At 39.6% G+C, this 23,016-nt stretch overlaps 1 protein-coding gene across 1 annotated transcript in view; it reads left to right on the plus strand.

Annotated features, from left to right (window-relative positions):
* EPB41L4A (erythrocyte membrane protein band 4.1 like 4A) overlaps window positions 1-23,016 on the plus strand; it is a 265,551-nt gene that overhangs the window by 193,880 nt on the left and 48,655 nt on the right. Inside the window, exon 13 of the mRNA XM_032274491.1 lies at window positions 20,963-21,053. Within this exon, the coding sequence (XP_032130382.1) occupies window positions 20,963-21,053 (91 nt within the window). The remainder of the gene's footprint in view (window positions 1-20,962; window positions 21,054-23,016) is intronic.

Consider the following 23,016-nt stretch of genomic DNA (forward strand, 5'->3'; position numbering starts at 1 on the left):
GCAAAGATGTTCATAGGTAAGAACCCAAAAACAAATGCAATAAAAACAAAAATAAATATATAAGACCTAATTAAACTAAAAAACTTCTGCACAGCAAAGGAAATGATCAGAGAAAATAGTCAACCCACAAACAGGGAGAAAATACTTGCAAACTATGCATCCGTCAAAGGGCTAATATCCAGAATCTATGAGGAACTGAAATCAGCAAGAAAAAAATGAATAACCCCATCAAAAAGTGAGCAAAGTGGGCTGGGCGCGGTGGCTCACACCTGTAATCCCAGCACTTTGGGAGGCCGAAGCGGGTGGATCACGAGGTCAAGAAATCGAGACCATCCTGGTCAACATGGTGAAACCCTGTCTCTACTAAAAATACAAAAAATTAGCTGGGCATGGTGGCGCGTGCCTGTAATCCCAGCTACTCAGGAGGCTGAGGCAGGAGAATTGCCTGAACCCAGGAGGCGGAGGTTGCAGTGAGCCGAGATAGCCACATCACACCCCACTGGGGAAAAAAAGAGAAAATCCGTCTCAAAAAAAAAAAAAAAAAAAAAAAAAAGTGAGCAAAGTACATGAATAGACAATTCTCAAAAGAAAATACACAAATGGCCAACAAACATGTGAAAACATGTTCAACATCACTAATTATCAGGGAAATGCAAATCAAAACCTCAATGAGCTCTCACTTTATTCCCGCATGAATAGCCATAATTAAAAAGTGAAAAAAATAATAGATGTTGGTGTGGATGTGGTAAAAAGGGAAGAGTTTTACACAGCTGGTTGGAATGTAAACTAGAACAGCCACTACGGAAAATAGTATAGAGATTCTTTAAAGAACTAAAAGTAGACCTACCATTTGATCCAGCAATCCTACTCCTAGAGGAAAAGAAGTCATTATATAAAAAAAACACTTGCACGTGATGTTTATATCAGCACAATTCACCTTTGCAAAAATATGGAACCAGCCTAAATGCCATCAACCAATAATTGGATAAAGAAAATGTGGTGTATAAATATGTACACAAGAGATACTCCACTGTTAAAAGGAACAAAATAATGGTGTTTGCAGCAACCTAAATCAGGTTGGAGACCATTATGCTAAGTGAAGTAACTCAGGAATGGAAAATCAAATATTATATGTTCTCACTTTTAAGTGGGAGCTAAGCTATGAGGATACAAAGGCATAAGAATGATAAAATGGACTTTGGGGACTTAGGGGGAAGGGTAGGAGAGGCGTGAGGGATGAAAGACTATACACTGAGTACAGTGTGCACTGCTTGGTTGATGGGTGCACCAAAATCTCAGAAATCACCACTAAACTTATCCATGTAACCAAAACCTACCTGTTCCCCTAAAACTATTGAAATAAAAATAAATACCCCCCCCCCCCACCAAGAGTTATTTAGTGGAGTGGGACTAGGCAAACATTTTTCACAAAGGGCCAGATAATAATGAATATTTTAGGCTTTGCAGGCCATATGGTTTCTGATGTGGTGAAAAGGGCACACTTTTACACTGCTGGCTGGAATGTAAACTAGAACAACCGCTATGGAAAACAGCATGGAGATTCCTTAAAGATCTAAAAGTAGCATTACCATTTGATCTAGCAGTTCCACTATTGGGTATAGTGAAGTAACTGTTCACCTCTGTCATTTGTAGTACAATAGCAGTCACAGAAAATATCTAAATGAATAAACTTGGTGTGTTCCAAAAAAACCACAACAAACATTTGTATATAATTTTTTTAAGTTGTGATGGGGGTTATTACTTTTTGTTAGGTTGTATCATTAATTTATACTAAATGAGACTTTATTTTAGAAGACATTTTTTAAAAATTCTGAAGATAAAGTAATTCAGTCAAACTAGATGACTAGTTCCCTTATCTTGCATCCCAGTTCTCTGTACATTTAAAAGCATGTTTATTCACCCCTCAATCAGGAGTAATAAATGCCCTGGCAGCTAAAAAGCCATTGTGCATAGTTCGCCAAGTGCAGGCCCTGGCACCTTTATGAGGAAGTACATTCCAGAGTCAAGTGCCCTGCACCCAGCCGCCTGCTTCCCCACCCAGAGGAGGTCAGCACCAGGGCAGGCAGCCAGAGCATTCCTGCAAGTCTAAACTGCCTCAGAGGAGCTTGGTTAAAGCCAGAAAAGAGACAGCAGGAGGAAAAAGTGCCTTCCTGGTACAGCCCTCTCTCTGACAAGGTCTTGGCAACTCACACAGTTGGATTCCTGTCAAAGGAGGGAGTCTCTGCTGTCAGTAGGTAATAAAGACAGAATATTTGGATATAATTTATAATTAACTATAAGAAAAGTAATGGGTGAAGCCATTTGCAGTGGTTACACAAGGCTGTGACTATCTAATGCAGCATTTTAAGTTCTTTTTTTTTTTTTTTGGGGACGGAGTTTCGCTCTTGTTACCCAGGCTGAGAGTGCAATGGCGTGATCTCGGCTCACCGCAACCTCCACCTCCTGGGTTCAGGCAATTCTCCTGCCTCAGCCTCCTGAGTAGCTGGGATTACAGGCATGCGTCACCATGCCCAGCTAATTTTTTGTATTTTTAGTAGAGACGGGGTTTCACCGTATTGACCAGGATGGTCTCGATCTCTTGACCTCGTGATCCACCCGCCTCGGCCTCCCAAAGTGCTGGGATTACAGGCTTGAGCCACCGCGCCTGGCCCTTAAGTTCTTAAAAATATCCCACTGAACACACAAATACTTGCAGCATAATCTTTGAACTTTTGGAAAGCAAGATAAGATGACATTTTTGGCATTCCTATTCTGGCTCTGTGGAAGGGGCTGCAAACAGTGTGTAAAGGCTTGTGAAAATGATTTCTGAGAGGATGGTTTGTGCACAGTGTGCAAGAGGACAGCTACTTACTGCTTGGACCAAGCCAGCTGTTTCTGTGTAGCAGAGGAGACCTTGTGTTGGCAAATCTTCCAGTGTTTCAAGATAAATCTGTACAAAATCTAGATGTTTATGTGAACTTCCTAGAATTTGAAGTACTGGCAATTAGTTTCATGAAAAAGTCGCTGTGTGTTAAATTAAACATTTCTGATGGACAGATTTGGCTTGAGCGCTGCCTCCCTGGAACCTCTCCTTGACAGAGCTGGTGTGAGTGGTTGATTGACCGCTTGACAGATGACTCCATCTGCCCTGAGGCTTGCACTGTGTTTCTGCAGCATCCTCAGTGATCACCACTATGTTTGATTCAAACACTCCATCACTCCAGACATGAGCACTTTGTAGTTAGTAGGTCAGTAGGCCAACTCCAGGGGATGATGGTGCCACACAGCTGTTGATCCCCCATAGTGAATGCTTTGCCTGAGGGTAGCTGACCAGTATCTGTTGTTGACCTGAGGTGGGTGCAGTCAAAGCAGAACAGACAGAGAAATGCTTTGATACAGTGAAGTACAGCCCAGAGCTATACTTCACTATATTTGATGAAGTATAGCTCTGGGCTGCTGAGAAATAGTAATGTCAAAAAAGCAATAATTATTTATTGAACACTTCTTCTGATTGGCACATTGTGTCAGGTGCAAGTCAGCAGAACCTCGTTGTGGCTTGTGGCAGTTAAATCAATGTTTTTGACGTCAGAGGAAAGGCAAGTTACCTGAATAGAGTTGGGTGTGTCAGTGTGATCCAGTAAGCCAGATTCTGGTACATGCCGGCTTAGCTTCAGTAATTCATGTACTAGACTCGTAATATTATAAAGTCACTTGGGCAGCCTGAGCCTTGATTTCTTCATCTGGCAGATGGGTTGCTGTCATGGGGATGTGTCTGAAATGAGCTGAGTGTCTTGTCAGAGCTTTTAGGGGCTTGGTATGCTTTATTTTCCTTCTCCTAAACCAAGAGGATGTCTTTCTATTCATAGTGTGGACCACTGTAAATTCATCTGTCAATGTTTGAGGTACGTTTGCTGTAATAACATCAACTTCATATACCAAATATGATGTGATTACATTGAGGTACTGTGGGCTTTTGACAGTGAGGGGTAAGGAGAGGCCATTCAAATACAGTGAGGGGGCTTGGGAAGGAAATTGGACACTCTCAGTTAAATCTAGAAGATTCAGTGTAAATTACGTGTGAAGAACTGGACCAGTCCAAGCACACAATGTGAAGACTGCTTCTGTCCTGCCTGTTCACAGATCTTAGCACCCCAGGGCAGCTGTTAGGAGCAGTATCAGGAGCACAGAGTTAGGAGATGTCTTACTTTCTGTGGCCCTTTTCAGAGTGGCATTTAGTCCAAGCCTTTTTTTTTTCCATTGTGATAAAAACCATAACATTAAATTTACCATCTTAAGCATTTTAAGAGTAAGTTCAGTAGTATTAAATATATTCACATCATTGTACAAGCAATCTTTAGAGTGTTTTCATCTCGTAACTCAAACTATATCTCCTAAACACTGATTCCCTCTTCCTGCTCCTCTCAGCCCTTGTTAATTGTCTTTCTACTTTGTTTCTATAATTTTCACTACTTTAGGTATTTTATATGAATGAAATCATCTAATATTTGTTTAAGCTGTTTTTCTTCTCTGATTTTTTTTACACCAACATCTCTACCCTTCTCTCCTCCCCACCCAGATATTTACTGCTCTCTAGCCCTCTTGGGATTTTATATGACTATGAATTGGAAAGAACAAACTTCTTCCAGTGTGTTCATTAACGGTGATGACATTGCACGGTATTTTAAAGTTCATGTGGTTAATCATTCCGACTTCTATGTGAGGTGGTTTCTCCTATTTGAAGTAATTAACTGCCAGGTCTACCTGGGTACATTTTTCATGTTAAGCAGACAATAGGAACAGAGAAGGCAAAGCCGAACGTGTTCCCAGAGGGGAAGCAAAGTTGTTGAATGAGGAGCACACAGAAGCTGTGGCTCTGGATCAGGGATTTCAAAAGTAATTCCTCAATCTCTGAGTTGGTCCAGGAAGATGAAATATATCACTTCCTGTAATATCAGTGGAACTACTCTTGTGTTGTTGTCATCACAGATACTGGAAAATACCTAAATAATATTCATTAGAAGGAAACTGGCCTGATAAAGTAATGTGTGTTGCCTGGCCTCTGCCCCACATTAAATACCATGTCTGTTAAAAGAAATCTGAGAGCAGGATTGGAACTTACGTCGATCTGATTCCACGGTCCCACAGAAAGGCCAGGCTCCATGAGGAGCCCACCAAAGGAGAGGAAAGTGAGGAGGAATAATCATCGAGCATCACCATGTGCTCTGCAGATAGTATTATACTCTTTTAAAAGATGCTGTAATTCTCACTGTTCAGGTGAGAAAGCAGAGGCTGAGACTTGTACAGAGTTAGAAAGCAGAGATAGGAACACAGCAGTTTCAGTAGACGATATAGAGAGGGAAGACTAAAAATGTGATACATTTGTATGTACTAATATGGAATGATCTCCAGTATATAGCATATAAATATGGGGGCAGAGAAGCAGAAGGGCCTGGTAGTATTTAATATGTTATCATTTGTACAGAGACAAATTAGGTGGGAAAGCATGCATACGGATATATTTGCAAGCAGGATATATTAGAAACTAGTAACAGTGGTGACCTTTGGGAAGGGTTTCTGAGAGAATGGGGATTGACAGTAGGAGACAGATTTATTTTCATTTGATTTTTTACTGTGTGCGTTTCAAAAGCCCTACAGATAACTGTCATGAATGCATGAAGTTTATAAGTGCTCATTCACGTTTCCAATAGAGACATTCTCAGTAAGCTCGGAGATGAGACACTGATCTTATCCTAGAGCGTTGTGATTTACAGAGAAAGTAACAGAATAACATAAGATCAATAGTACAAAACACAAATGTTAGGAATTTCTCCTGTGTCTAACAGACACAATCAGAGTCTTCAAAGAGGGGGGCATAAGTCCAGGATTAAAGTGCAGACAATTGCATATAGGTTATCAAACCAGAGGGTGCTCCATTTTGTGAGGAAGCTCATTATGTAGTCTTTGGATTAAATGAAGTAGGGACACTTTGTGTTTTTTGCCCAAAGAAGTGAAGTGATTTGCAAGTGTAGCAAGTTCTAGGACATGGAGGATGTCTGGATGAGAATCACTCAGCATGGAGGAATGTTTGGGAAAAGGGAGGGTAGAAACTGGGAAAAGAGCTTTCACGCCTATCCCACATTTGACGGGTATTATGAAGTTTTTGTTTATCCCTTCTGGGTCAGAAAAAGGAAGAAATTAGTATAAATTTTCATATAAAGGGGTTAGAACAAGACATTCTGACCCAGAGTTGTTAAATGGGTGGTTATGGAGATAATTTCTGAAAATATAGTGGAGTTAACTTTGTTTTGGCAAAAGTGTGATTGTGGCTTTCCTTTTCCAAGGTGACAGATCAGAATTAGACCACTGACTGAGTTATGGTCCAAGTCTGTGTTCCCTCTCTCTCTTCACTGTAAGAACCTCTGCTCTGAGGGATACTTAAATTGCCTCTTGACTAATTATTTAAGCTGTTGCATTGAGAAGCAGAGTAGGGGAGTTTAAACAAAAAAGAGTATAAAAGTTGTACCTGATTTGAATAGCCCTGAATTCCTGGTTTGCCTTGGCTGTGATCTGTCACTTGTCATTCAACATTCTGAGCTTTTATCCCTTCATCTATAAAATAGGTATTTAAGCTTTAAATATTTCTCTTCTTTCTAAAATTCTTTTATTCTCTCTGACTTACCTGCCACAGAGTTGGAAATATGAAAAATAGATACAGTGGAATTCTAGAAAGTTTTCTTTTTAAAGTGTGTGATTTTTAGCACTTCAGAAGTCTTACAAAGTTGTGAAAAAGATCTTCCCAGATTATAAGATGTAGTTTTGTCATTGGAAATACATAGTACGTTTTGTGTTTGGAAAACCCTCTAGCCAATTCTTTAAAACATCTTAAAGTTTGAATGAAACTCTTATTGACAAATCGAATAAAATCAATTTTAACCTTGGCCCTCATACAGTTTAAAAATTATTCTTTTAGTCCAAATTGACCAGATGAATATGAGACTTTGCCTCTTTGGTTAACTCTTAGTTAAAAAGTGATGTCTTTCTGGGTAAAAATAAAAAGGAGACATTCCTTCTTAGGAAGGTTTTGCATAGCTTTGCCTCTGCCTTTGAATTGTGTGTGAACACAACCTTAGACTGGTCCTTTCTTGAACCTCCTTATACTTTTAGAAGTCAGCAGTGGAACTGGCTCTACCTTGGCAGTTGTTTGTCGTTGCAGTTCTAGATTTTACTAACTGATTAGGCAAATTCCTGTTTCCTTACCTCTCCTCTTCTTCACAGGTAGGGGCAGGAGGATGTGTCTGTCAGCAGTTTGGGGTTCTGTTTTGGGGATAGATATCCTGAGTAGATGGGGTCCTAGGATTCCACACCTTTGCTTTACTGCCAGAATTCATGGTTCTGAGGTGGTGGTTTCTATGCCAGTATTTTCTTCGAACTTTGAGAACTCCGTGATTCATTTTTTTATGGCTCTGTTTGGTTTACTTATTGATATCAATATTAAATATATTGGAGATCTGAGAGTTCAGGGTTAGTTTGGTAAGTATAGGGTGAGACAGGTGAGGCAAAGAAGAAAGGAACTACTTCCAGCCTGGTGCAGTGGCTCATGCCTGCAATCCAGCACTTTGGGAGGCCAAGGTGGGCAATCACGTGAGGTCAGGAGTTTAAGACCAGCCTGGTGAACATGAAGAAAGCTTGTCTCTACTAAAAATACAAAAATTAGCTGGGTGGGGTTGGTGTATGTCTGTTGTAGTCCCAGCTACTTGGGAGACTGAGCTTCAAGAATGGCTTGAACCCAGGAGGCAAAGGTTGCAAGCCGAGATCACACCAATGCACTCCAGCGGAAACAACAGAGTGAGTGAGACTCCATCTCAAAAACAAAAACAAAAACAAACAAAAAGAAAAACTGCTTCCACTTGTGGATCAGGTTCCCTGCTTGGCCCTTGGAACACTGCACTGTACTGGTCTCTGGAGCAGGAGTTTAAAAGGGGTGCAGGAATAGCCCTCTGTAACAGTGACCTTTCTCCCCCCTTCTTTCCTGGGATAAGAATAGGGCCTCTGAGGAAACTGCCCAGATTCCTTCTCCAAAGAATATGACTTGGAGTCCAGAAGATGAGTCACTTAGCTGGGGACAACCAAGCTTTTAGGGCTGTATTACTGTCCAGGCACCAGGTACAGCTTTGAACAGAGAAGCTAGTTTGCAGAGAAAGAAGAATGGAGTTGACTCACTGTGAGAATAACACAGCTTTGAGAGGAGAGGGGAAGGCAGGCTTAGCAGCTGTGCATTTAAATCTGTGAGATCCTATTGTGGATTTACCATAAATTCCTTTCTAATTTGAGCTGATTTTCTTGCATAAAAACAGTGGATAACATTACTGGGCATAACCCTTTTAGTATCCCCATGAGGAAGATGGGTGGTAGTCTCATCTTACTGATGAGGAAACTGAGGCTAGGAAACATTAAGTACTTGTTTGAGGTTACACAGACAGTAAATGCAGAGCCAGGATCCTAACCCAGGTCTTTGTGATAATACAGGACATGCTTGGAAAGTAAATGGAAAATAGAAAAGGTGAAAGATCTAGAATGATTTGAAAATATACATCCTCTGTTTTTTTCCCCATGTGTGATTTTTTCAGTAAGTCTAACTTGGTTTCAGCAGATATTCTTGAGAGGACCACACATTCTGCTCATTTATAGAGTCAGAGTCAGCCTGCTTTTACTTTAAGCCATTTTTAAAAGAAAATGTTTTTTATAGAGTCAGAGTCAGCCTGCTTTTACTTTAAGCCATTTTTAAAAGAAAATGTTTAAGTTCTTTTGGGCATCTTACCTAGCCAAGAGAGAAGGGGAAAGGCAGTAACTGTTCACTGCAAGCAGCATTAGGTAAATCATATGGTCAGGTGTACGTTTGTTCACGGCTGTAAGAGTTTGTTGACATCCTTTTCTATTCTGCCTTGAAACTTAGGCTTATTTTCCATCTGTAAAAGATTTGTTAATATATAGTAAGTCTGGTTAGATTTTCTCTAAAAAGCTAATGTTTTTAGTCTTCTTGGGAGTGTTTAGCATTCCAAACATAGCCACGAGAATTGGAAAAGCAAGCAAAACTAAAGGCCTATTATATACTCAAGTTAAAATCACAGCTTTAGTGAGTTACCATAAATGACACCTTTTTTTCTTTCCTTCTTATTCAGCAAGAATTTACTGGGCACCTCTTTGGCATAAGACCCTATTTTATACAGCACAGAAAACTGAATAAAGCTTGACCCCTAATCTATAGGAACGAAGTCATATACAAGTAACACAGCAGTCAGTTATTTAGCACTTCCCAAACACAGTGCTAAAGGTTTTGTATAAATCGTCTACTTTAATTCAGCTGTGGACTATATAAGTAGTTGGTGGTGGTCCCGTTTTACACGTGAGAAAACTGTGGCCCAAAGTAGTTTAATAACTTGTCCAAAATCACAGAATCAATTAACAGTGGGCAAACTGGCAGAGAAATGAATCTAGGTTTGATGGCCAGGCACGGTGGCTCACACCTGTAATCCCAGCACTTTGGGAGGCTGAGAGGGGCGGATCACAAGGTCTAGAGTTCAAGGCCAGTCTGGCCAACATAGTGAAACACCGTCTCTACTAAAAATACAAAAAAAAGTAACCAGTTGTGGTAGTGTGCGCCTATAATTCCAGCTTCTCAGGATGCTGAGGCAGGAGAATCGCATGAACCCGGGAGGTGGAGGTTGCAGTGAGCCGAGATCGTGCCATTGCACTCCAGCCTGGGCGACAGTGCCAGACTCTGTCTCAAAAAAAAAAGAACAAAAAAAAAAAAAGGAAAGAAAGCTAGGTTTGTATGACTTTCAACCTTGTATACTTAACCAACTGCTTTGCAAGACTAGAGAAGCAAAAGATGTGTTGGAGTGCAGGCAGGACATACCAAGTGGCATAGGTATGTCCTGCCTGGAGCACTGAAAGAGTTATAAGTGTTCAGGAGGATAATTTGCTTATGGCTAGAGACAATCCATGATGCTTTTGTGAAAGAGGATTTTAAAAGACAGGTGAATTAAGGCAATAGATGTCAGGCTGGCGTATACAACTCCTAGAGTGGATTGTGTAGGGGAGAAAAAGTAATAATTTTTCCTCACTATCACTAGGTTCGTGGCTGAGGTACCTATAACAAAAGATTAACAAGAGAAAAGTGTACAACTTTAATATAAGTTTTATGTACATGAGAGCCTTTAGAAATGAAGACCCAGAGAAATGAGATCTGTGTATTTTTATGGACAGTCATGAAGAAGTATGACTAGAGGACATAAGGGTGTATTCTAATGGCAATAATCTGGAGGGGGACTTAGCAAGGGTTGTTAGTTTGGGTTCTTGGTTTACCTGTATGATATCCGCTTCCTCTGGATAAAGCAGGATATCTATCACATGAGAGATTTCAGGGGATAAAGGAGAGAGGTCAGAGAGTGACCTTCTAGGTTTTAGACTGTTTCAGGAGAAAATGGCAGAAGGTTGGGAGATGAGAGGGAATTTCTTGCTTCTGCTATTTTCTCAAGTGCCAAGGTGTTACAGTTTGGGGTAGTATGTCCTGAACTGAGTCACATGGGGAGGGCAACACATAGAGGCTTTCTAAGATGTATGTGGGCACAGATAGTTTTCATTGAATCAATTTCTGGCTTCTCTTTTCTAAAAGGCATTTTCCTGTGGTAGTATAGTACTGGTTCTTCTTTCCAGCCTGCCCTTTTGCAATGGACCTTCTCCCATTTTTCAGAAGAAAAGAGCCCTTTCCTCCATCTGGAATCTATTAGACTGCTTTGTCCTTAAACATTAAACCTCCTGGGTTGGTTGGAAGGGTAAATGACTCTAATTATCAAGTGACATATCCTTTTCTAAATCATGTTCTCATTTTGACTTACAACAAAATTAAAGGAGGACCCAGTGGATTTGTCACTTGATAGAACATTCAGAATAATTTTGGATAATATATTACTGTTAGATATTCAACTCCTTAGAAGCTCTTTGAGATATGGTGATGTCTTTATAACAGAATACATTACGTATACCTCCACTTATTTTTGTGAACATGGTTTCACAGCATTGAAAATCAAAATAAAAATAGGAATAGGCTTGTTGCTAAACTGTTTCATTCTAGCAAAAAATAATATTCCTAAATGGATTTGATACATGTAATCATTAGGGAAATAAAACCACCCCTGTTTACCTCATTAAAAACTGCTTTCTGGCAGGGCGTAGTGGCTCATGCCTGTAATCTGAACACTTTGGGAGGCTGAGGTGGGTGAATCACTTGAGGTCAGGAGTTCAAGACCGGCCTGGCTAACATGGTGAAACCCCATCTCTACTAAAAATACAAAAAATTAGCTGAGTGTGGTAGTGGGCATCTGTAGTCACAGCTACTCAGGACGCTGAGGCAGGAGAATCACTTGAACCCAGAAGGCAGAGGTCGCAGTGACCTGAGATCATTCCATTGCACTCCAGCCTCGGCAGCAGAGTGAGACTCTGTCTCAAAAAAAAGAAAAAAATTGCTTTCCAATACAAGTTTACTTTTTATATTTAATAATTACTTTATCAACATTAGTATGGTAAACTAATAATATACTGCTATTAATTTTAATAACTTAGAAATTTTTAACACTTAGAGCTTTATATATGGTCATGGAAAGTAAACATTTTATTTCTATATTTTGTCATAGAGAAGCATGATAAGGTGATAAAAACTTTTTATAAAGGTGATAATAAAAACTTTTTATATTAGTCCACTCTCACACTGCTATGAAGAAATACCTGAGACTGGGAAATTTATAAAGAAAAGATATTTAAAAGACTCACAGTTCCACTTGGCTGGGGTGGCTTCAGGAAACTTAGAATTATGGCAGAAGGCACCTCTTCACAGGGCGGCAGGAGAGAGAACGAGTGCCAACAGGGGAAGTGGCAGATGCTTACAAAACCATCAGATCTCGTGAGAACTCACTATCACGAGAACAGCATGGGGGAACCACCCTCATGATTCAGTTACCTCTCACTGGCTCCTTCCCACGATGATGTGGGGATTGTGGGGATTACAAATCAAGATGAGATTTGAGTGGGGACACAGTCAAACCATATCAACTTTCAAACACAAAGCATACTAAATTTTGTAGGTTAAGTAGAATTGAAATGCAAATACAAAGAAAAAAATAATGTGATGAAATTTATTAACTGCTAAACAACCCATTTCATAAATTTTTAAAGTGGACGACACAACAAATTGATATGGCATTTTATTACATTGGATACATTTAAGGGAGTCATGAAATGGTTCTTTTTTTAATGTCAATATTTATACTTCAAATTATATCCTTTGGTACTATTTAAACTTCTGATGAAAAATTATAGATTTCATTTTGAAACAAGCACAAAGGTGCATTGTTTTTCAAAATTCTTTTAGTGAGTGCTTGCATAAAAAAAAGTTAAAAGACCACGGAGTTAAGGTCCTTGAGATATGAGCTCAAATATGGAAACAGACAAAAACTTCCCAATCTTGCATAGCTAAATAAGCATTTTCAGAATAATCTTGATAAACAAGTATACATATTTTATATTTGCATTTACTGTATATACTATTAAAATTGCATCAAATAAAAGCCTCTAGTAGTGTTCTAGCACTGTCCTCTGAAACAGAACCAGCTTTAGGTTAGCTATGCAACTCTCCACCTGCCCTATACCAAGCAAACATCAATTGTGGGGCTTGAGAGATGGCTGGAGAAGGTTTGGTGTGTGTCAGTCTGTTGTGTAGCCCTGATAGGGAGTTGGAGGAGTGGGTATCAGGAGTATCACTAGGAAGGAAGTGAGTGGTTACTCAACTCTCTTGCCTCAACACTCCTATCACAGGAAGAAAAACTTGATATCCAAGTGACTAGTGACACCTCTTGATTCCAGCTGACCATTCATAGATAGGTGGTGTCTGGGGCCAAGAAGGCTTGAAGGAACAATGTGTACCCTCTGCTGTTACCACATCTGGCAGTCTTTCCACACTGGTATAGATGACAAGTCTTCAGATAGAACGCTTTCATTCTGCTCCTCTGGCGGTCCAAGGGACTGAGCAGATGCCTTTCTAGCCTCACAGATGCCTTTCTTTTTTTTGAACCTGGCATTCTGACCCACAAGAAAGGCTGTCTATGACTGCCTCCACACTACACTATGTGTGTGCCTGTGCAGCTCTGGGGGAAGGGCAGAGGAAGAAGTGCTTTTATGTGTACTCACAGCCCCACTTTATCATTTTGGTAATGACAAAAGCAGACGGATCCAGGAGAGTACTGGGTCAGGGAAGAGGGAATTGGAAGCAGAACAACTCGGGGCGGGGGGATCTTTCATGCATAGACGTGTTTTCCCAGCATCGTTCTCCTCCACACCCATTCTTTGTCATCTACTCTCTAGGTTTTTAGTAGAATGCTTTGTTTGATCTTGGAGTAGCAAAATTAGTGTCTTAAAAGTCTATGTATTTCTAGGAAAGAGGCAACTGCTTAACTATCACTCTTGGAACATTTGAAGGCAGAAACATTTTTTGTGTGTTTTAAGAGTTGGGGTCTCACTCTGTCACTAGGCTGGAGTGCAGTGGTTTGATTCTGGCTTATTGTAGACTCAAACTCTTGAGCTCAAACAATCCTCCTGCCTCAGTCTCCTGAATAGCTGGGACTACAGGGAAGGGGACACCATGCCTGGCTAATTAAAAAAAATTTTTTCTATAGAGATAGGTCTCACTGTGTTGCCCAGGGTGATCTGAAACTCCTGGCCTCAAGCGATCCTTCTGCTTTGTCTTCCCAAAGTGCTGGAATTACAGGAGTGAGCCACTGTATTCAGCCTAGGAATTCTTAAGCAGGAATCTGGCTGCCTTTTGGGGAGGAACCAGCTCATGTCAGGTGTTTGAACTTTAAACAATTAGCCATTGGATCCAGAAACATCTTTATTTTTCCAAATTATGTGTTTTAAAATTTAGTTTTGCTTTGTAGAATTTAATGAGCATCTGTTTTGCCAAATATAAAAGTTTCCATGATGATAGGAAAAAATATATAAGGTTTTCTTAAATAGTTAGCTGTTTGACCATAATCTGTGGCATAAAAAAAGAATGTTTTATTTTGCTAATTTGCTATACTACCATTTTTTTTTCCATAGTACCCAGTCTAAAGTTGGTGAAATTAAGGCAAAGTGACTTTGAGCTGTCAGTGTGAGAAATAGAACTAAAATATATTTTCTTTTTTTTTTTTTTTCTTTTTTTTGAAACGGAGTTTTCGCTCTTGTTACCCAGGCTGGAGTGCAATGGCGCGATCTCGGCTCACCGCAACCTCTGTCTCCTGGGTTCAGGCAATTCTCCTGCCTCAGCCTCCTGAGTAGCTGGGATTACAGGCACGTGCCACCATGCCCAGCTAATTTTTTGTATTTTTAGTAGAGACGGGGTTTCACCATGTTGACCAGGATGGTCTCGATCTCTTGACCTCATGATCCACCCGCCTCGGCCTCCCAAAGTGCTGGGATTACAGGCTTGAGCCACCGCGCCCGGCTAAAATATATTTTCATTTATTGGCTAATTCATAATTCATAAATGTATATTCTGGTAAGTTGTACTGGGTTAGGTATTATAAATCAGATTCTTAACTGAACCCTAATAACTTATTGTGTTGAGAATAGCTATAATCTTACTTATTTGTCTTAAGCATCTTATATAATTTTTTATGTTTAGGGAAAACATAAAATGTGGTTAAGTGGGAAAAATTTAACCTAAAAGTTTACAAATTTATATTTGAGAATTTTTAAAAGAAATGATATATCACAGCCTTGTTTTACTTGTTAGCTGTGTGTTCTTTTTCCCATATATTAGAATAAGGTATTATCACTTGACAAACTTTTTTTCATTTTAATTTCACACATTCAGCCTTCACCCCCACTCTAAAAATTAAAAGGAATGGCAACATTTAAGTAACATCAAAGATCTGATTTATGTTGACAGGTGTCAAATTGAATTATGAATTTTGTGAGAGTCAATCCTATTTAAATGCAAAATATATTTATAATTAAAAATACATGTATATTCATCACTAAATCTTAACATCACAGGGATGACTTTTAAGAATTGCCCCCAAATCAAGTAGGTAAATAGATCCTGGGAAAGTTCATTCTGTTTCTGACAGTCACTCTTCCTGAACTAATGGCAAGGATCACTTAAGATGCAGGCACTCAAGTGTGAACAGAATGTAACCACTCAAAGGACTGGTAGTGGTCGAATGCACACAGGATGGAAATATTTGGATGTAGTGTATTAAAAATGAACAATCGAAACCCTGCAGCTTTGCACACTGCCATTTCGGTATGGTATAAACTACAGGGAGTTGTGTGTGCACATATTAAGCTGTAGTGTCTAACAGCCCAGAAACAAATATCACAAGCCGTGAACTAGATTTGGCTCATTAATAAATGATGCAGTTCCCTGATTGACGTGCTCTTCAAAATATGAGCAGCCTTTTGAAATTAAACTCTTTGTCTTTTTAATGTGAACAATATGTAAAATGAATTGGACACTCGATTAATTCTAAGTGGCCTCACTAGAGTTAATATTATTTTTACTTGAAGTAAAATACAGATTAACTTCGAAGCCTTAATAGTCATATGCCGGTAACTGATGTTGATTACAGATCACCTGTGGCTGTGAATTAAAACAGCAGCGTGCTATTGCAGAAAACTGCCTTTTAAAATTGTAGGAAATAGCCCAGTCCTGCATGGTATATTGCTGCATGTCCTTTTGACATGCATCTCAGGTACCACCTTATCTATTAATAGTTTTGTTTTACTTTTGACACTTATTAAACATAAGATCATTATCCTGAATTTTTCTCTCTAGTGGCAAAAATGGTAGAAACAGAAATACATCCCTTCTAATAATAGGCATTCATTGAGTTCCTACCATGGGCAGTGCACTGTTATGGCAGCCGTGTGTGGGCACAGTGATGTGGCCTTCATTTTATTAAGATTTTGAGGTCTTAAGTTTTTTATATAAATAATTTTATTGTGCAGATCGTAAATATTTTATGAAATGTATATGTAATAATTTGTGTTTCCAGATATTTTAGTCAGAAAGCAACTATTTAACTTTCTCTAAAAAATAAAGAATTGCCCCAAATGAGTTGATTTGTGAAGTGCAGCAAAATTGCCTTCTGTGTTTTAATTCTTGAAGTGGGTGGTGGTTTACTTTATAATTATTTGTTAAGCTGTTTATGTATGTAAATCCTTTTCTTATGTCCAATATTTAAATTAAAAAGGAAGGGTTGGGGAAAGGTTTATCTAACCTCAAAATATTTTCTGGAACAGTGCCTAAAATTCCCTTGTTATTGAGTAATTATTTTAGTTAATATTTGGCCTTTCTTTTTACTACTCTTGGCAGGTAATACATGAGGGCATAAGCCCATTAGTAGGATGGATTTGTCAGGTCACTTTTCTCTGTAGCCTGAGTCTGAGCCGATGTAGGAGGGTTTCTGGAAGATGGTATGATGAGGGGAGGAAAAGGAAAATTTAGTAATGGATGTTAACAAAATGGAAAGTCAGTAAACCTAAATAATGTATAACCTAAATTTCTCACCTTTGCAGATTTCAGTCACCAACATATAACCTATCTTTACCGAATTGATTAGTTGTCTCAGATGGTGGTACGGTAAAATCTTACTAATTTGGACAGTGGTTAAAATTTATTCTGAACGTATAGTTACTACTTTTACGTTACATATTTAACGACATAAAACTCAGGCATATTGGCTAATGAAGATGTGTGACTATTATATGAATGGATACTTCAGAAGCGCTCCCAGTAAATTAATGCGTTTAGGTGGTTTTTCCCCATGTAATCTTCCTAATAAGGCTCTTAAAACCCAAGCTTTTCTAGTTCACATTTGTTATAGAGTAGGGGAGCACTGATGAAGAGATATTTAGCCCATATAAAAAGAATAGGCTGGGCGTGGTGGTTCACGCTTGTAATCCTAGCACTTTGGGAGGCCGAGGCTGGTGGTCACGAGGTTAAGAGTTTGAGACCAGCCTGGCTAACACAGCAAAACCCTATCTCTACTGAAAATACAAAAAAAGAATTAGCTGGATGTGGTGACGGGCACCTGTAATTGCAGCTACTCGGGAGGCTAAGGCAGGAGAATCTCTTGAACCTGGGAGGCAGAGGTTGCAGTGAGCCAAGATTGTGCCACTGCACTCCACCCTGGGCAACAGAGCTAGACTCTGTCTCAAAAGCAAAAAATAAAAATAAAAAAACTGTATGTGTTGGTGGGGTGTGGTGGCTCATGCTTGTAATCCGAGCATTTTGGGAGCCTGAGGTGATGCGGGCAGATCGCCTAAGGTTGGGAGTTCGAGACCAGCCTGTCTAACATGGTGAAACCCCATCTCTACTAAAAATACAAAATTTAGCCAGGCATGGTGTCGCATTCCTGTAATTCCAGCTACTCAAGAGGCTGAGGCACAAGAATTGCTTGAACCCAGGAGGCAGAGGTTGCAGTGAGCCTAGATCATGCCACTGCACTCCAGCGTGGGTGGCAGAGCAAGACTCTATCTAAAAAAAAATAAAAAAATACTGAACGTGTTAACAGTGAACAGTTTACCATTTTGAATATAAAGGAACCATGAATTAAGTCATATTACTAACTCTACTTTATCTCATCTATAGTGGGTATGTGAGAGTTATAGCACTGTTATATTAGTAAATTAGTCCTGACAGTAGAACAATGTGTGTTAAAAGTCTGGCTGTGCTGATTGTGAGTGTTTGTGACAGAGCACTCACATGATTTTTTTTTCCTGAAATTCTTTTGGAAAACCATCTGGATAATACTTCATCTTAAAAATTATGATTTGGATATTGTGAAAAAACAAATATTGCTTTCTTTAAGCAGATATCTAAACATGGTTTGCATTTTTTCAGTTTTAAAATATTCTGTTTTTCTGTGTGTTTATTAATTTTTGGAGGCAGGAAAACAGTTGAAAGTGCTTAAGCAACCACACTTCTCCTAAGGTGATTGATTGTTGGACTAATAAAAAAGTAGTCAGTCTAAAGAGAATGAGAGTTGGCACAAACCCAGGTCTATTAAGCTAGTTACTCAGGGCCTTGGTTAACAGGATGTTCACCTTTACTCGACTTTTTTCAGTTGGTGTTATTGATACTGGGTATTGGTCTCTCTGCTGTGGCTGCCTCCTCCAGCCTGGAAAAATAGCCCTAGTACATGAAGGTCCTTTTCATTTATGTGAAATATTAATAATATCTGCTAAGAATGCCACATTTAAATATAGCTTATTAAAAACAATTAAAAATATTAATGTTAGGGGCTCGGCATGGTGGCTCACACCTGTAATCCCAGCACTTTGAGAGGCCAAGGCGGTGGGTCACTTGAAACCAGGAGTTCAAGACCAGCCTGGCCAACATGATGAAACCCCATCTCTACTAAAAATACAAAAAAATTAGCTGGGCTCAGTGGTGTGCACCTGTAATCCCAGCTACTTGGGAGGCTGAGGCAGGAGAAGTGCTTGAACCCAGGAGGCGGAGGTTGCAGCGAGCTGAGATTGTGCCACTGCACTCCAGCCTGGGTGACAAAGCAAGACTCCATCTCAGGAAAAAACCAAAGAAGAAAAAACAAATCACACACAAAAAATTCATGTTAGAGCACACCTACTGTCTAGGACATAAATGAATTAATCCCTTCTGCCACTGCCCCAGACATGTACCACATGGAGTTTTACTTGTGAGAAGCAGCTTCATCCCAAATCTGTTTTGGGTTTTGAGAATCTGCCCTTGGGAGTTTGTTAATGGTCACGTGGTCAAGGCAAATGTGACTAAGATGGTAACTGGTCACTGCTGATGTTTTATGGAACATGGAGTAGTTCAAGGGAATTAATTAGTTGTGTTCTGTTTATTATACCAGTTGAAATTTACCCTAACATTATTATTTTCTTATGCCTGGCTTCCGGATGTTGCTTTTATTGGCAGTGGCTCCAGCATGATCTTACTTTTTATGCCACATGTGTCTTCAGGCTCACCTTTTCGTTTCAAGATTCCAAAATAGGAACACAATTCAGATATGGAATCCATGTCAAATGCCTTAGAGTTACAGTTTTTGGAACTCTTATCTGAAACCACCCTTTGTTTTCTCTGTTTGGAGTATTTATTATGTTTATCTTTCCTGATGGGTAGCTAGACATACTTCCCAACTGCTCTGGAGCAAACTCACCAACCTCAGGGATGCTCAGGTGTTCCTCCTGTCTTGTTCTCTTGCCTCACTCTCAGCTGTTCTTCTCATTGGACATCTCTTTCACTTGTCCACCTCCTTTTTTTTTTTTTTTTTTTATTATTGAGATGGAGGCTTGCTCTGTAGCCCAGGCTAGAATATAGTGGCACGACCTTCACTCACTGCAACCTCCATCTACCACGTCCCAGTTCGAGCAATTCCCCTGCCTCAGCTTCCCGAGTAGCTGGGAGGCATGCTCTACCATACTAATTTTTGTGTTTTTAGTACAAGGTTTCACCGTATTGGCCAGGCCAGTCTTGAACTCCTGTACTTACAATCCACCTGCCTCGGCTTCCCAGAGTGCTGGGATTACAGGCGTGAGCCACCGTGCCCAGCCCACTTGCCCTTTAAAGAGTTCGTTTCTCCCAATTGACTCTTAATCTAGACTGACTCTTGAGCCATTTGTGGGTGGGCCACAGGTGGAAGTACTGTGTGGTTTAGAGCTAAGTCTCTGGAGCCAGTCTGCAGGGTTTCAAAGCTTGCCCCACCACTCAGGAGCTGTGAGACCTTGGGAAAGGCCCATTTTTGTTATATTTTAAAATGAGATAACATTGGTATCTACTTCATAGGATTATTTTGAGGATTACATGAGTAAATAGATGTGAGGCACTTGTAACAGCACCTAACATAGAGTAAGTATTCAATAAATTTTAGTGCTTATTAATATAACAAACTCATCTTCATGACTCACACTCTCGATGGTTAGTGACCGTTATGCATTGGATTGAAGAGCTCTGACTGTGCACATACCCCTGCAGGAGTAGATCCAAGGAAGACATACCTGCATGGCACATAGACATAGCTGAGCAGGGCCTGTGGACATCTGTGCATGCCGATTTCCCCTGCTTATCTAAACTGCGCCTCCTTGAGTAAGATGCATGCCCACTGGGGAAGAGTTGTTCCCAGAACCCACACACCTCACTCCTGCAGGCTTATCAGCCTCTGCCCTGAGAGTGGGAGCCTGACCTCCTAGATGGGCCCAGACCCTTCAATTATCTTTATTTCAATCATGACTTCCAGCATTGTGTCTGCTGTGGGCTCCCTCTACTGGTTCCTCTAGCATGTATGCAAATCTGTGGAATAACAGCTTTAAAAAATTCAGTTTCAGATTTTTAGGAATGTTTACATGAAGAACACATTTGAAAACATCTTTTTTTTTGTATGTGAGTGATACAGATCACATGTATATTACTCTTATTTTGGCACTGCACTATGAATTGGAATATTTTCAGATTTGAAATTTTTTGTTTGATTTCAATTGGAGACTGCCGTAATATGCTGAGAAACTTCTTCACAACATAGTCATCAGAAGCTGATCATTATGTTTTATATTCTAATATATGGTACTAAATATCTCAGAATATCATTTTAACAGTCTAAAGTGAATGTTATTTTAACATCTAAATATGTGGAGACTTAGTTTTGAAGTCTGAAAAAGTCATAGCCTAGACCCCTAAGACATTGTTATGTTGAGGGTTTAATACACCTTAGAAAATAGTACCTCAAATTTATTGGGCGATTCATTATTTAGTTGGGGTTATACTTTATCAATAAAATGTGCCACAGTGTCCCTAAAATTGTATTTTAAAATAAGTCGTCTGCTTCTTTGCATTTCCTTATCACTGTTTCCTTTCTCCCTTACATCTTCTCTTCCTTTCTGCTAGGATCAAACAGCATCAATAGGGTAACTGCAAACATGGAAAATGGAGAAAATGAAGGAACAACTAAAATTATTGCACCTTCACCAGTAAAAAGGTCAGTGAAGTTAAGAAATGTGCAGTCATACGCTATGATAAAAATGATTTTTTCTGTAGACAAGGTTAAAAATCTTTTAACTTTGATGATTAATGAATGCTTTTGATCCATGGGTTCCAATAAATAATCTCTGGGCCAAAGTATACATTAAAACACCAGTGAAATATAAAACATCAGGACCTGCCTCTCTCATTTGAAGAAAATGCTCTTTTTGTCCCAGCAAGGTGAACTCACAGATAGTCTGTGATCTGCATTCTCCACAGCAAAGTGAAAATTCCTTGTGATTTTTTAAATGCCATGATATAATGAACTAACTCAGAGGGACTTGTAAAATAAAGTAGATAATATTCAAGTTTAATGTACTGTGTTCATTACAGTGGTGCACTGAACTGTTCCCTGGAAAGAGGGTTTATGGTATTTAGAGGCATCAGAGCCTCAGAAGTCAGTGATTGCATATGTATGAAGACTTGTCATGGTCCTCTGCATCTATTTTCCCAGGGGCATTCCCAGTGGAAAAGCCTTTTCTTAATATATTACATGGATTGTTTCCCTGAGAGCTCAGCCTTGTTTTCTGTTAAGACACTGTTGCAGAGTCCTTTTTTCTTATCTCCAATTATGTTCACGGAACAGCATTATAGACAACAATGAGCAGCTTTCATAAGCTCACTTGCCCTATGGGGTTGCCCTACATGCATCATGGGGAAGTCCCAGCAGTCAGAGATATGTGACCTGCAAAGACTTCTTAGATCATCTACTTGATATTTTTTTTAGTAAATAATGGTGTCTTCATTCAGTGGGATTGTGGCTACTTTGAGGAATGTAGTTCATAATTTCTCAGCAAGATAACTTTAACATCTGAAGATTCTCAGAGTTGTAATGTTTTACCCAAGGATTTGCCTATGTTTTGTTTTTTATTTAGTTCTAAGACATATACCAGTTCTTTTTTTTAGAATGACAGGTTCTTTATCATTGCATATCTTCAGTTTACCATATTTCCTTAGCCTCACAGCTGTGGATAAATAGCATCAGCTTCATCTGTATGTACAAGGTATGCTTGTGTTATGTTCAGCATAAGAACAGCAATCTTCCATGAGATTCAGATCCCAAGTTTTTTTGGCATGTGAAGAAGGTGTACAATCCTCCTTTTTTTTTTTTTTTTTTTGGCATGTGAAGAAGGTGTACAATAAATAAAAAAAAATTATTTTTTCAACTTTATTTTAGGTCTGGGGGTCCATGTTTTGGTAGTTTTGTTAACATGGGTAATTTATGTATCACTGAGGTTTGGTGTTTGCATGATCCCATCACTCAGGTAGTAAGCACAGTACCTGATAGGTGGTCTTCAGCCCTTGCCCCACTCCTCCTCTGGTGGTCTCCAGTGTCTGTTGTTCCCATCTTTATGTCCATGTGTACTGAATGTTTAATTCCCACTTGTAAGTGATAACATGCGGTATCTGGTTTCTAATTCTGTGTTAATTCACTTAGGATAATAGCCTCCACCTGCATCCATGTTGCTGCAAAGGACGTGGTTTCATTGTTTTTATGGCTGTATAGTATTCTATGGTGTGTATGTACCACATTTGCTTTATCCAGTCCACTGTTCATGGTCAACTAGGCTGATTCCCTGTCTTTACTATTGTGAATAGTGCTGCAATGAGCATGTGAGTGTATGTGCCCTTTTTTTTTTTTTTTTTTTTTTTGAGATGGAGTCTCATTTTGTTGCCCCAGCTGGAGTGCAGTGGTGCAATCTTGGCTCACTGTAACCTCTGCCTCCTGGGTTCAAGTGATTCTCCTGTGTCAGCCTCCTGAGTTGCTGGGAGTATAGGCATGCACCACCACACTTAGCGAATTTTTGTATTTTTACTAGAGATGGGGTTTCACCATGTTGGTCGTAATGGTCTCAATCTCTTGACCTCATCATCTGCCCACCTTGGCCTCCAAAAGTGCTGGGATTACAGGTGTGAGC

This window comes from Sapajus apella, unplaced genomic scaffold, assembly GCF_009761245.1.
Source record: "Sapajus apella isolate SASKATOON/1434 unplaced genomic scaffold, GSC_monkey_1.0 scaffold1, whole genome shotgun sequence".
Classification (NCBI taxonomy): Eukaryota; Metazoa; Chordata; class Mammalia; order Primates; family Cebidae; genus Sapajus; species Sapajus apella.